Here is a 12,858-nt window from a genome sequence, read left to right on the forward strand (position 1 = left end):
AGGGCACGGCCTCCAGAAGTTCAATCCTGCTCGTACGGAAGAGGAAATGGAGACTCAGACGGGCACAGGGGTTGGGATTCGGAACCACTTCTGGCTGGCCTTTCTCCCAGTACCTTCTACTTTGTCTTTTTTCTCTAACATGTCAGTCCGCTTTCTCATCCCGCCCTTGGTGAAGAATCAGCAGCTGAACTGCTTTCTAACCAGCGCCTTCGATGACAGTGACAGGGGTGAGGGCAAAGCCCGGTGCTGCGGTCTCGTGCCTCACCGGCTCTGCGAAGGTGCCCCCCCGCCCCTCATGGGGCTGCCAGGAAGGCCCAACCAACATCTCCAGAGTATAGACCAGAAAGGGACAAGTAAAGCCTCACCCCAAGCCAGGTCCTGTCCCCAAGGACACGCCGATGTGATCTCGGGGTCTCTCTGCCCATGGAACGTTCCACGGCAGAAAGCCGGGGTTTTGCCCTGCAGCTCATCTCTGCCACTGTGCTCGCCGGCTCGAGCCCAGAAGGGGGAGGGGGGGTGGATTCACCGTATCTTTGAGGTCAGTTCAGGGAATGACACCCCACAGGCCAACAGGGGAGAGGGGAGCCGGCACCAGAAAGCCCACACGTGCAGCCGGCCCTCACGACGGCCCAGGGCTCGGCTTGGGTCCGGCCGGGGCCCAACGGCCCCCGACCGGGCTCTGTGTGCCACACTGCCCACCGCTCGGCTCTGCTGCCCGGCTCAGAAGCTGCTGTGGGCCTCGAACTCCTGGCGCACGGGGCTGCAGCCCAAGACACCGGGTTAGAACAGCAGGCTCCAGCGGTGGGAGGAGGCTGAGGGCCACCCCACGCCGCCCGCTAAGAAACCACAAAGGGAACCCAGCTCAGGGTCCCCTGGCCCTTGTGAAATCAGCCAGCGGTGACGGCCGCTCACCCCCGCGAATGTACTAAAAACCAGACTCCTACACCTGGAACAGATGACCAGCCATACGGGAACCGCACCTCAGTAAAGCCGACGGAACTCACGGCCCGTCTCCGAGGCGGATGAAGGATGACGGGTGTTCTGAGGGGCCACGAACCCTTCAGTGTGACCGCTTCTCGGGGGACCCAAGGCAAAGTCAGGCGGCTCTGGGGCGGCACGTGTCCCCAGGCTCAGCGCCCTCACCCGATCATGTGGGGGCCTCTCCTCCGCCTCTCCCCTCCCGAGGAAACCTCACTCTGTCCTTCCATTTCCTTTTCCTCTTTTTTAATGTTTATTTTTGAGAGAGAGAGAGAGAGAGAGAGAGCAAGCGGGGGAGGGGCAGAGAGCTAGGGAGACACAGAATCCGAAGCAGGCTCCAGGCTCCCAGCTGTCAACACAGGGCCCTATGCGGGGCTCGAACCCACAAACTGTGAGATCACGACCTGAGCCGAAGTCGGACGCTTCACCGACTCAGCCACCCAGGCGCCCCGGGGGAGAGAATGTTTAAAATGCGAAAGCAGGGGTGCTGGGTGGCTCAGTTGGTTCAGCGTCTGACCCATGATTTCGGCTCACGTCATGATCTCACGATTCACGGGGTCCGAGCCCAGCTCTGTGCTGACGGCGTGGAGCCTGTTTGGGCTTAGTCTCCCTCTCTCTCTGCCTCTCCCCTGCTCACTCTCTCTCTCTCTCTCTCTCTCGAAATAAATGAAAATAAACCTAAAAAAATAAAAATGGGGGAAAGAAAAGAAAAATAAGACAAAAAGAGAGAGGGAGGCACACCGTAAGAGACTCTTAAATACAGAGAACAAGCTGAGGGCTGCTGGAGGGGAGTTGGGTGGGGGGGAGGGGCTAAATGGGGGATGGGCATTAAGGGGGGGCACCTGTTGGGATGGGCACCGGGTGTTGCATGTAAGTGATGAATCCCCGATTCCTACTCCTGAAGCCAGTATTACACAACAGTTTAATTAACTTGGATTTAAATAAAATTTAAAAACTAACAAACAAAATAAGATAAAATTAAAGAATAAAATAAATAAAACGAAATAAATAAAATAAAATAAATTTGAAAGCACTCCGTGCAACTGGGCTTTTAAAATGAACACGTCCTGGGGCGCCTGGGTGGCTTAGTGAGTTAAACGTCCCACTTCAGCTCAGGTCATGATCTCGCAGTCCGTGAGTTCCAGCCCCGCGTCGGGCTCTGTGCTGGCAGCTCGCAGCCTGGAGCCTGCTTCGGATTCTGTGTCTCCCTCTCTCTCTGCCCCTCCCCTGCTCCTGCTCCGTCTCTCTCTGTCTCAAAAATAAATAAAAACATTGAAAAAAAAAACTTAAAATAAATACGTCCTAAAGATTCTTCTAGGTCACAAACATGAATCCGTAACACCGCTGAAAATGACAGCCGAATATTTTGCTGTCAGGATAGAGCTTCATTTATTTGCTCATCTGCAGTCGATGGGCTAACCTCTGAGCGAGAGGTCTTTCACCCTCCACCCTCCACCCTCCCGCCCCAGCCAAGCTCTCGTGGCTCAGAATCCCGAAGGTCGGGCTCCTTTATTAACACCTCCCGTCTCCTCGGCTACCTGCCCGCGGCACCACCCCGAGCAAGTGACCTCATCAGCCGTGCCTCACCGTGACCTTCTGTAAACCGGGGATAACAACTGAACGGGCAGGGCTGACACCAGGAACACGCGGACACACCTCCAAGCGCTCGGCACTTACTAGCAACAGCCGTTATGGTCACGGTCCCCGTCCTGTGCCCTTCCCAACTTAGGATGATTTTCTGCCTGGCTGCCCGCAGGCGGCCCGGGAACCCGGCCTGTGTCTCCCCAGCTCCCTTCCCTGTGCGATCGATCACCACGGCCTCTGCTCTGTTCGGTGGGGGTGGTGCGCAGAGCACAGGGTCTCACGTGGAGACAGCGAACACCCCCCCCCCAAAACACACACACACCAGAACCTCCTGTGAGCAGCGTCCTAAGCATTTTTACCTCTGCTCGTTCTTGTGATCCTCGCCCACAACCCTAGCAAGTAAGTAATTTACCATCTGTTTGGAGCTGGAGAAACTGAGGCAGAGGGCACTGGCCCAGGACCTCACCCCTCTGGACGCCGGCATGGGGCTGCACGGCGGCCTCCCTAACAGGCTTGTTATAAAAGTCAGCTCCCTCGTTTCCTGCTGACTCGACTTCCCCTCTGTGTTCTACTTCCCCTTCCCTCCCGGGGCCCCCCTGCCCGCCCCGATTTTCCACCGTCTGCTGAGCCACGGCCAGAGGCTTTCCCGTGTAGACCCAGGCTCTGTATCCCAGCAGAACTAAACGGGGAGGGTAGCCCTGAGCACGTGAGGGGATACCTGGTCTCTGGGCACTGAGGGCGAGCTCCAGAGACGAGCCCCCACGAGCCCTTCCCGCCCCTGCCCTCCCCACCAGCCCCACCAGTTGCTACACCTGCCTTCTGTCTCCCGAGACCTCCCCCACTGCAGGCACGGGCTCCTGGAGAACTGCAGGCCCCTTAACATCGGGGCGCCTGGGTGGCTCAGTCCATTAAGCATCCGACTTCGGCTCAGGTCATGATCTCGCAGTTTGTGAGTTGGAGGCCCACATCGGGCTCTGCGCTGACAGCTCGGAGCCTGGAGCCTGCTTCCGGTTCTGTGTCTCCCTGTCTCTCTGCCCCTCCCCTGCTCCTGCTCTGTCTCTCTCTGTCTCAAAAATAAAACATTAAAAAAAAAAAATCGCGGGGCGCCTGGGTGGCGCAGTCGGTTAAGCGTCCGACTTCAGCCAGGTCACGATCTCGCGGTCCGTGAGTTCGAGCCCCGCGTCGGGCTCTGGGCTGATGGCTCAGAGCCTGGAGCCTGTTTCCAATTCTGTCTCCCTCTCTCTCTGCCCCTCCCCCGTTCATGCTCTGTCTCTCTCTGTCCCAAAAATAAACGTTGAATAAAAAAAAATTAAAAAAAAAAATCGCTCTCCTGCCTGCAGCTTTGTGCCCCTCCCCCACCCTGACATCTAACAGTTGGGGGGAGGGGGGCGCGCACAAAATCCTGCAGTGGGTCCCATCGCCGGGACTCCAGCTCAGAGCTGCCCGCCTTTCGGTTCCAGTGACGCTTCTCCCCACGTTCTCCACTCTCCCCTACAGGCCATACAATGGCTGTTTCCACGGTAGCGAACCGGCTCTGGGAGGTCACACAGCCCTCTGAGAATCTGGTGGAAGCCACCGCCCCTGCCTCGGAAAATCCGGGCACGCACACACATACGCGTGCGCACACACAGACACACGGCTTTGCTTACGGTTTCAGGGCTCAAGACCCGTGTCCCCCGCCCCCCCTCCCCCGCCACCCCCCCCCCCCCCCAGTCTATCTTTGGATAGATGTCCCTACGGCCCAGGATAGGACCCTTCCTTAGAAAGACTCCACCTCAATGTGATTCTTAGAGTAAACGCTTGTGCAGTCCGCCTCGCTGGGGTCTCCAGAAGCCTAACCTGGGGTACCATTCAGACACAGCGGATCCAATTTTGTCAGCTGCAAAACAGGATTCCTCTGGGTCCTGTGCACTTTTCCCTGGAGCCACACGTCCACGCAACGACGGCGCCACCGAAGGATTCCAGCCACTTCAGGCCTCAAGGGCCCGGGGGAGTGGGTCCTGGGAGCTCCCAGGTCTGGATGGGGGAGTCAACTTCATCCTACCTGCCCTGTGAGACACAGGTGCTCCTGGCCATCCCTCGGTCTGGAAGTCCCCCTTCCCCGCCTCCCTCAGCCACCTCTGCTCCCAAACTCTAGGCATCTCATCTACCTGCTTAACCCCTGGCCGGACACCCCCACGGCCCTCTGTCTCCACACCTGCTCAGACCCTTTAGCACCAAGACAGAAGTCTGGCCAAGCAGCCTCAAGACCTATCTACCCATTTAAAGTTATGTACAAGTACAGCTGTCAATGCCTATACTAAAGATCTAGAACATTCTTTTTTTTTTTTTTTTAATTTATTTTGAGAGAGAGAGAGAGAGAAGGAGCGGGTGAGGGGCAGAGAGAGAGGATCCCAAGCTGTCAATCCTGCACCGACTGTGCAGAGCCTGACACGGGGCTTGAACTCACAAGCCGTGAGATGATGACCCGAGCTGAAATCAAGAGCCAGATGCCTCACTGACTGAGCCACCCAGGAGCCCCGAGAACATTCTTTTCTCAAATTAAAAGTGTCCTGAGTAGCCCACACTGGAGACCACTGCTCTGTGCAAACATTGGCAGGTACCAGAATCACCTGGACAGTCTTATAAATACCAATGCCCATGAGGGGCCTGGGTGGCTCAGTCAGTTAAGCACCTGGCTCCTGGTTTTGGCTCAGGTCATGATCTCACGGTTGGAGAGATCAAGCATTACATGGGGCTCTGCGCCGACAGTGTGGAGCCTGCTTGGGATTCGCTCTCTCCCTCCCTCTCTGCCCTCTCCCAGGTGCACACTCCAAATAAAAAATACCAGTGCCCGTGCCCCGAGCCACAAGGCTCCAATTCGGGACCAGTTCAGACATCTGCCTTCTAGCCAACTCCCGGGGCCACCCCTGCTGTCATCCACAGGTGCACATCCTCAAAGGCTTGCCTTGGGCCCCTGGGAGGGGACACAGATTGCACGTGATACACCACGGAGGGGTCATCTGGCCCCTCGCCCCCCTGCTCTGCACCTGGAACTCTCTCACCGTTCCCTGGGTGGGTGGTCCCTTTGCTCAGCACACCCCCACGCTGCCGCCATGGATGATGCACCTAACCACGTCTGGGTGCGTGGTCCCCCAGCCCTGTCCTCAGATTTAGGGCTCACACTCTCCCGCCTTGGCTCCTCAGCTCTGCTTTTCTCTTTCCAGCAAAACCATCCTAGTCATGGGGCCGCCTGCCCTTGGTCCCTTGTGCACGTGCTTGCGGAAGGGTGAGGGAGCGTCCGGTGCAGGGGAGAAGCACTGGCCCCGCCCACCACACTGTTCTTTCTTCTGTGGTCTCCTCCAGGCCCTTCTCTCTCCTGCTGCGTTTCCCAGGGTCCTCCAGGTATGTCTCTTAGCCACTTGGGAATCTGAGGGGTTCACCCACACCTGCAGGCCTCGGGCATCGGCTCAGTGGCTCTGCATCCGGCCTAGGGTGGCTGCACGCCCCCCCTCCCTGCCGACCCCATAAGCCTGGGAAGGGGTCCACAGCCTCGTTCTCAACGCGCTCAAATGCTGCCACTGGATCTGGACCGTGCGCCCGGCACGGGGGTCTGCCCGGCAACCCAGCCGAGACAGCACAGAAGGCAGCGGCCCAGCCCACCTGCCGCTCACAGACCACAGGCCCCAACCGCAAATTCCCGAGGACCGAGCGGGTCCCGGCTGCAGGCTGACACCAAGTCCTCAGCCCACAGGTGGGGGCCACGGTGTGGGGAGAGCTCCCTCCACCCACCGGCCACGCCCGGCACGACCTGCACACGTGTGTCTAGGATACATCTCCGCCCTCTGTCTCCCAACCCCGGGAAATGCCAGCGGCCCGGGTTCCAGGGACTCCCTGGGGAGAATGCATCCTTCCAGGGACACTGTCCAAACCCGGGCCCAGGGGCTCCAGTCCCTTCCGTGGCCCCCCTCCCTTCAAAACCTGCTACTTCCGGATCCTAAAAATGCATTCCCCTCTCACACAGGTACTTGATTTATCATTTACCCAAAGCACCTGGAGTGTGGCCATCAGGGTTGGGGACTGCGGGGCTCTGCCCACCCTGACACACCCAGCACTCCCACACCGCCTGGCACTGGTGTCCGGAGGTCCCCTCCTAAGGCGGGGGACAATGCCTCCCGTGGGGCGGAGCCGGCCACGCCATAACGGCTTGTTGAAACACAGCCCGCTGTGAAAGGGTATATACACAACACCAAGCGGGCAAGCACTCTATAGAAGTCACCAACGGCAGTTTTAAAGAGCCACCCCCACCCGGCCCCCGTGCACTTAGGGCCTGATTCAACTCACGGGAGTCTTCTCCGCCCTGGTCTTCCCGGACACGTGCGTCCAGGGAAGACACGGCCATTTCCGAATGCTCGCTGTGTGTTTTCTGCAGGTGGCCACGGTCTGGCCCGCCCGGCCCGGCAACCGGCAAGCGACCTTGGCGGTGGGCCTTTCTCCGCTCTGCCGGAGATCGCCAGGGGGTTTGCCGAGAGCAGGGTCTGGAGACGGGCGCACCCTGAGAAAGACGCCATCGTGGGCCACTCTTCTGGAGCCACGTGGCCTTGGGTGCTGCCACCCAAGCCAGAAGTGAGATTTTCTTTGCCAGATCCAGGGAGCTCCTGGATTGACCCAGGACTCCCAAACTGGCCAAGTCTCTCGGCTGGCTCAGTATCTGGAGGCTCCCTCCGTGGTGGTACTGCTTGGAGAAAAGGCCCAAAGCTGGTCTGTGGCCAGGTGCCGGGGGCTGGGGGCTGGGCAGGCTCGCGGTAGACGGCCACGGACTCCATTAGGTGGCAGGAGACGGGCCCGCAGCACATGGGAGCAGGGCTGAGACAGGACACGTTTCCCGTTTGTCCTCATTTGCCTGGAAAGGATGGGGAACGAGGCCTTCCAGGAGGGACCCAGGCCTTACCCACTGCTCCCTTCATCGTAAATTTCACAACCTCATCATGAGCTCCTTTTCCTGAGCACAGTTCCGGTCCTACAAGCTCCCAGAAATCCTTACACAGGCAGGCAGACAGAGATCGGACTATTTCTTAAGCCAACTGCCTCTCGTAGACACCAAGCCAGTTAACGAGCCTGCGTCCAGCCGACAATTAAAGGAGCCAGCACAGCACACTCAAGGTCAGCGTTCAGTAACCCCAGTGTGCGGGAGGCCATCACCCTTCACGGGCCCCTGGGTCGCGGCCACAGCCGGCCGTGGTGGCACGGAATCACCTGTGGCGCTTTTAAAACCACAAGAGCTGAGGTCCAGGCCAGGCCCTCTGTATTTACAAAGGGACCCAGCCTTGAGTGGTCTCTCAAAAGAGCCCCAGGCAACTCGGTTCTGGGCCAGAGTGGGGAATACAAGCAGGACTTAAAAGAGAAGCAGACACAGAAGGGCCACGGCCTTCACCGTGAGGTTTACTCCACGGCCACCCTGGGCTGCCTCGGCTCTGTATCCCAAGGAGATCGAACACAGAGGGGCCGACCGGGGCAGCCGGTGTGTGACGGGCATCCCCCTAAAATTCAGGTCCACCCAGAACCTGCGTACGTGACCTTATTTGGAAATAGGGTCTCTGCAGATGTGATCACGTTAAGATGATGTCATGCTGGATTCAAGTGGGCCCTAAACTCAGTGATCGGGGTCTTTCCAAGGAGAGAGAGATCTGGACAGACGCGCGCACAGACAGACCCACGTAAAGACAGAGCGCAGGCTGGAGGGACGCGTCCACAAGCTAGGGAGCACCAGCAGCCAGAGCAAGCTGCGAGAGAGACCTAGAGCGAATTCCCCCTCGGGGCCCCCGGAAGGAGCCAATCCTACCCACACCTTGATCTGGGGCTTTGGGCCCCTACACTGTGAGAGAAGCAATTCCTGTTGTTTTAAGCACCCCCCCTTCACCCTCCAGTTTCTGGTGATTCGCTACAGCAGCCACGGGAATCCAACGAACTGGGCGTCGCAATGCAAGTCTGGCGTCGGTACCCCGACCGGCCTCCGAGCTGAGACGGGGTTAAAAGTCTAGGATCTCCGATGCTTCTGATTTGGAGAATTGGGACACAAATGCCAGGAGATCCAGGCGGAAGAGAGAGGAACCACAAAGCAAGAAGCCCCTCGACCCCGACCCTTTGCTGCCTCAGCTTACTGGGCCAGGAATTCTCCCTCCGGGGCCAAAGAGTGTGAGGTGGTCTCCAGGGCCAGCCCCTTCCTGCTTGGTGCCTGCGAACCAAGCCCAAGCACCTTGCAAGACTCGGTTCCTTCTGGGCCTTGGGACCATCCTGCCCCACGGCCTGATGGTCAGAAGTATGGCCTCGCTCTTAGCAAAGGGGCCTGGCCAGGCCGGGACTCCCAGCAGACACCCCAGAAGGAGGCCGATGTGCATCGCCCTCAAATCCTGCTGAGCACCAAAGCCAAATCGGGGAGCCGACCTGACCTCCCCCCAACTCGGGTTTTACGGAAAACTAGTCCGTAAGCATGGACCACGTCCCACGCCCAGGTGGCCAGAGCCATGTGAGGCCCACAGATAAGAACCCACGAACACTTCCTGGGCTGGCAACAGCTCAGAGGGCCAACTGGGGTGTGGCCAGCAGCCATGGGGGTGGGGGTGGGGGGGATGAGAAGGGCATGGCTGACAACAGAAGAAACCCAGAGACCCTGGCTTTGCGTCTGCACAGGTGAGGGCGGCCAGCCCCACCACATGTGGCCTGGCAACCGGATGCTTGGCTGGCTGAGACTCAGGAGCAGAACATAAACCTGTTGAAAAGCCTGGGGGTGGTGAGGCGGTGGGGGGGGGGGCGGGATAGGGGGGCTGCAGTGGCCCACCTGCTGGGCATCTGTCCTTCCGGCTCAACTGAACTTGGCCCAGGAGAACCTGGCTGACCCTCACCAGGGCAGTTGGAGGCCTGCATGGAAACCTCTGGGGCCCAGCTGGTTCCTCCCATTTCTGCTGGCTTTTCCCCACTTGTCCCAGCCCCTGCGTGGACCCACCTAGTATCTGGCTTCTCCTTCCTCCCTTGCCTGCTCCCACCACTGGGGGGGCGGGGGGGTAAGGAGTCCTGGGGGTAACAGATATTTTCTTGAGGATTCTAAACAGCCACACAACCCCACTTGCCCCACACAGCCTCGTTCTTGTGCATGTCCTGAAAAAGCACTCACCGGGTGCAAACCACTCAAGGACCCTCCTCCCTCTCCCCCAACGGCCCTGGGTTGGGTGCCCCCTGGGCAGGGTGCAGATTAAGGAGCTGCCTTTGGGGCTCTAGCTGCCTCTCAGGGCTGCCCCTCCGTGCACAGGGAAGCCGGCCAGAGGAGGGAAGCTTCCACTCTGCCCCAGTTTAATCCTGCGAACCCCCAAACGGGGCTGGAGGGAGGGGCCCAGGCAGAGAAGCCCTTTGGCACTCAGCTCCAGGCCACAGAAGGCCAGCTCCATGTTACCCGTGCAAGTTTCTCCCGGGGTCCCCAGGCCTCCAGCCCCCCGGCGCCGCCGGAACTCTCCCCGTCCCACGCTGTGTCCCCCCACTCTCCCCGCCCCCCGCGCTGGCATCCCAGGGCCCTCCGCCTGCCAAAACCCGATCCGTTCCCTGGCTCCCTTCTCTGGGGCTGGAGCTGCAGCGGAATTTCGGTGGAATTTTGAGGTTGAGAAGCATCTCGGCAGAGAAGCAAAGAAAGGGAGACGGAAGGGGGTGAAAAAAAAAAGTGCGATTTTGGCGTCCACTTGCAGGATTCGAGAAGGCCCGAGGGCCAGGGTCCGGGGCGTGGGCCCCTCGGCCAGCTGCGGGCGGGCGGGGCGCCCGCGGACCCTCGGGGAGGCGGGCACCGGGCCGGGGCGGGGTCGCCGTCCTTACCTACGTCTGCATTGCAAAACGCCTGTTGCGGGTGCACCGGGGAGCAGCTGCAGGCGTCGGCCCGGCGCAGCAGCGTCCCCAGCAGCAGCATCAGGCCCAGCGCGAGCCGCAGGCTGCGGGCCGCGGAGCCCATGGCGGGCGGGGGCGCGGGGCGCGGGGCGCGGGGCTCGGCCGCCTCCGCCGGCTCTGCGGGCGCTGGCCTCTGGGCGCGCCGGGGCCGCGCGGGGCTCGCTGCGCTCCGCGGGCGCGCCCTCCGCACCTGGCCCGCGCTCGCCCGCGCAAACTTTCCCGGGTCTTTGTCGCGGGCCGGAGAGGGGGGCGCGCGGGGCGTGGGGCGCGGCTCACGCGGCGGCGAGGAGACGGATGGGGGCGGCGAGGCGGGCGGGCGGGCGGGCGGGCGAGCGAGCGAGCGCGCGACCCGGCGCCGGCGGCTTCCACTGCCTTCTATGGATGCGTGCGCTGCGGGCGCGGGCCGAGCCGGCCTTTTATTGCGCTCCGAGGCGAGCCGGCTCCGCCCCCCGGTGGCGGGCGGCCAATGCGGCTCCGGCAGCTCCGGGCCGCCCCCTCCCCGCGCGCCTCCCGCGCCTCCCCGCCCTCCCCCAAACTCGGCTTTGTTGTGCCCAGACCCGCGGACACGTCTGGCCCCCACCCCCGCCCGCAGCTGCGCACCTGGCCCCCGGCCGCGCCCCGCAGCCCCCCTCCCCCCGGCGCCCCCCGAGATCGCCCGAGGTTGGGGTGGCAGCCGCGGGGCGGGCAGCGCCCACGGGGCCCTGACTCAGCACTTGGGACTCGCAGCCCACCCTTCAACGGCACCAGGCGCCCGCCGACTGCCCCTTCCCCTCCGGCTTGGAGGCGTACGCTGCCTGATTCCCTTCCACCCCTGGGGTCCCTCGGCTAGGGATTGAGCCAAAGGGATGTGTGCGCTTCAGAGCAGGGGTCATTCCCCGCCGCCCCCTGCCCATGCCCCCCTTGGTAGGTGGCCTCAGGAAGCTTCGTGAAGATTCCTGTCTCAAATGCAGGTCTTAGAATTTTAGTGCGGTTGACCAGTTCAGATGGAGGGGGAGGGGGAGTGGTTACTATGAACAAAACAGGATTTTATATAAACTGGCCATATTTTTGACCAGCCAACAAGAGCCAGTGGGGGGTGGGCCTTGGAGTTCAGGACGCAGTAGGATTGGATGGAAAGCGTTTGCTGGGCTCTGCTCAGTTTCCTCCCTTAGCCCACAAATGTGGGGCTGAAGGACTTTTCCCAAAACAGTTCTGTGTTCCAGGAAAGGCCGGGATCTTGGAGGCGCAGATGGCATGCAAACTGTGGCCACCAGGGTCCCTGTGTACCTGTCTGTCACTGAGGCTGCCCCCTCCCCCCCCCCCCAGCCCCTCTGCGGTCGGTGGTGGTGTTATACACAGGACCTCCCTCCTGCCCGCAGGGCGTGTGTTATCTAGGAGGGCTGTAAGTGCAGGAAAAGGGCACAGTTAAGGAGTAATTGCTCATGCAACTGTGTGATGCTGACTTTCAATAGGAAACTGGAAAATACTGGAAGGCTGGGAGAAAATGGTTTCTCTCTGTTTGTGTGCGCTTTGCAGCACACAACTGGGAGCAAAGATAAATAGGCAAGAGTGGTTATTTTTAGCACCCTGACAAACCCAAAGTCACTTTTCCAGCTTTTGTTCGCATAAAATAGAATTGTGTCGTTTTGAGATGGTGTCCGATCTCTAGTCGTGAATTCAGAAAACTATAACATTCCCCCCCCCCCCATCCTTTCATTGTGACAGGCACAACCAAAATGCGGCTGAAATTTGCAGAATCCAAAATCGATTTGTCAGTTTATGAAACAGACAACCTAGGGGCGCCCTGTCTTTTAGGCAAGACGTACACCTGAGCAGTCAGGTATAGGTGAGGGTGATGAGGATCCCAGAGGTTTGATGGCCGTGCAAGAGGGGAGCAGGGCCACACCAGCTGCCCCAGGGTGGAAATAAGAGACCTGGTCTTCCTTCCTCCTTTCCATCAACAGTGCTCATTGGAGCATCTACAGAGGGACACTGTCCTAGGAGCAGGGCATTCAGAAACCCACAGAACAGGCAAAAGTCCCATGGGCAGTGGGTGGAAAGACACCTGAGCCAGTGAAGGAGGGGGAAGTGAGGGAAAAGGGGCCAGCTCTAGGACCCATTTGCTGTCAGAGGGGCTGGGAGGGGAGGGGACGCACCTTTTATTTTGAGTTTGGAGCTTTTGGAAGGTTTTCAGCAGATGGGCAGCTCAGGTACCTCTCTGAAAGGTTGGAGGGGGGGCAGAGGGCACCAGCAGATCTCAGACTCAGCAGCCCAGCCGCCTCGCGGTCCCACCACGCCCTCCGCACCCGCAGAACGGCGATTGAACCCCCTTCCTAATGGATTGCTCTGAATGGCTGACCTGGTCTCTAAAATCTGGTGCATGTGCTGGCTGTTACTGAGAGCCACCCCACA

The 12,858-nt window shown here is 60.1% G+C and overlaps 1 protein-coding gene across 1 annotated transcript in view; it reads right to left on the reverse strand.

The window, feature by feature from the left end:
- Positions 1–10,809, reverse strand: part of TIMP2 (TIMP metallopeptidase inhibitor 2) — a 48,111-nt gene extending 37,302 nt beyond the window's left edge. Inside the window, exon 1 of the mRNA XM_045489744.1 lies at positions 10,399–10,809. Within this exon, the coding sequence (XP_045345700.1) occupies positions 10,399–10,531 (133 nt within the window). The 5' untranslated portion in view covers positions 10,532–10,809. The remainder of the gene's footprint in view (positions 1–10,398) is intronic.
- Between the last annotated feature and the right edge of the window lie 2,049 nt (positions 10,810–12,858).

This window comes from Leopardus geoffroyi, chromosome E1 (assembly GCF_018350155.1).
Source record: "Leopardus geoffroyi isolate Oge1 chromosome E1, O.geoffroyi_Oge1_pat1.0, whole genome shotgun sequence".
NCBI classification, from domain to species: domain Eukaryota; kingdom Metazoa; phylum Chordata; class Mammalia; order Carnivora; family Felidae; genus Leopardus; species Leopardus geoffroyi.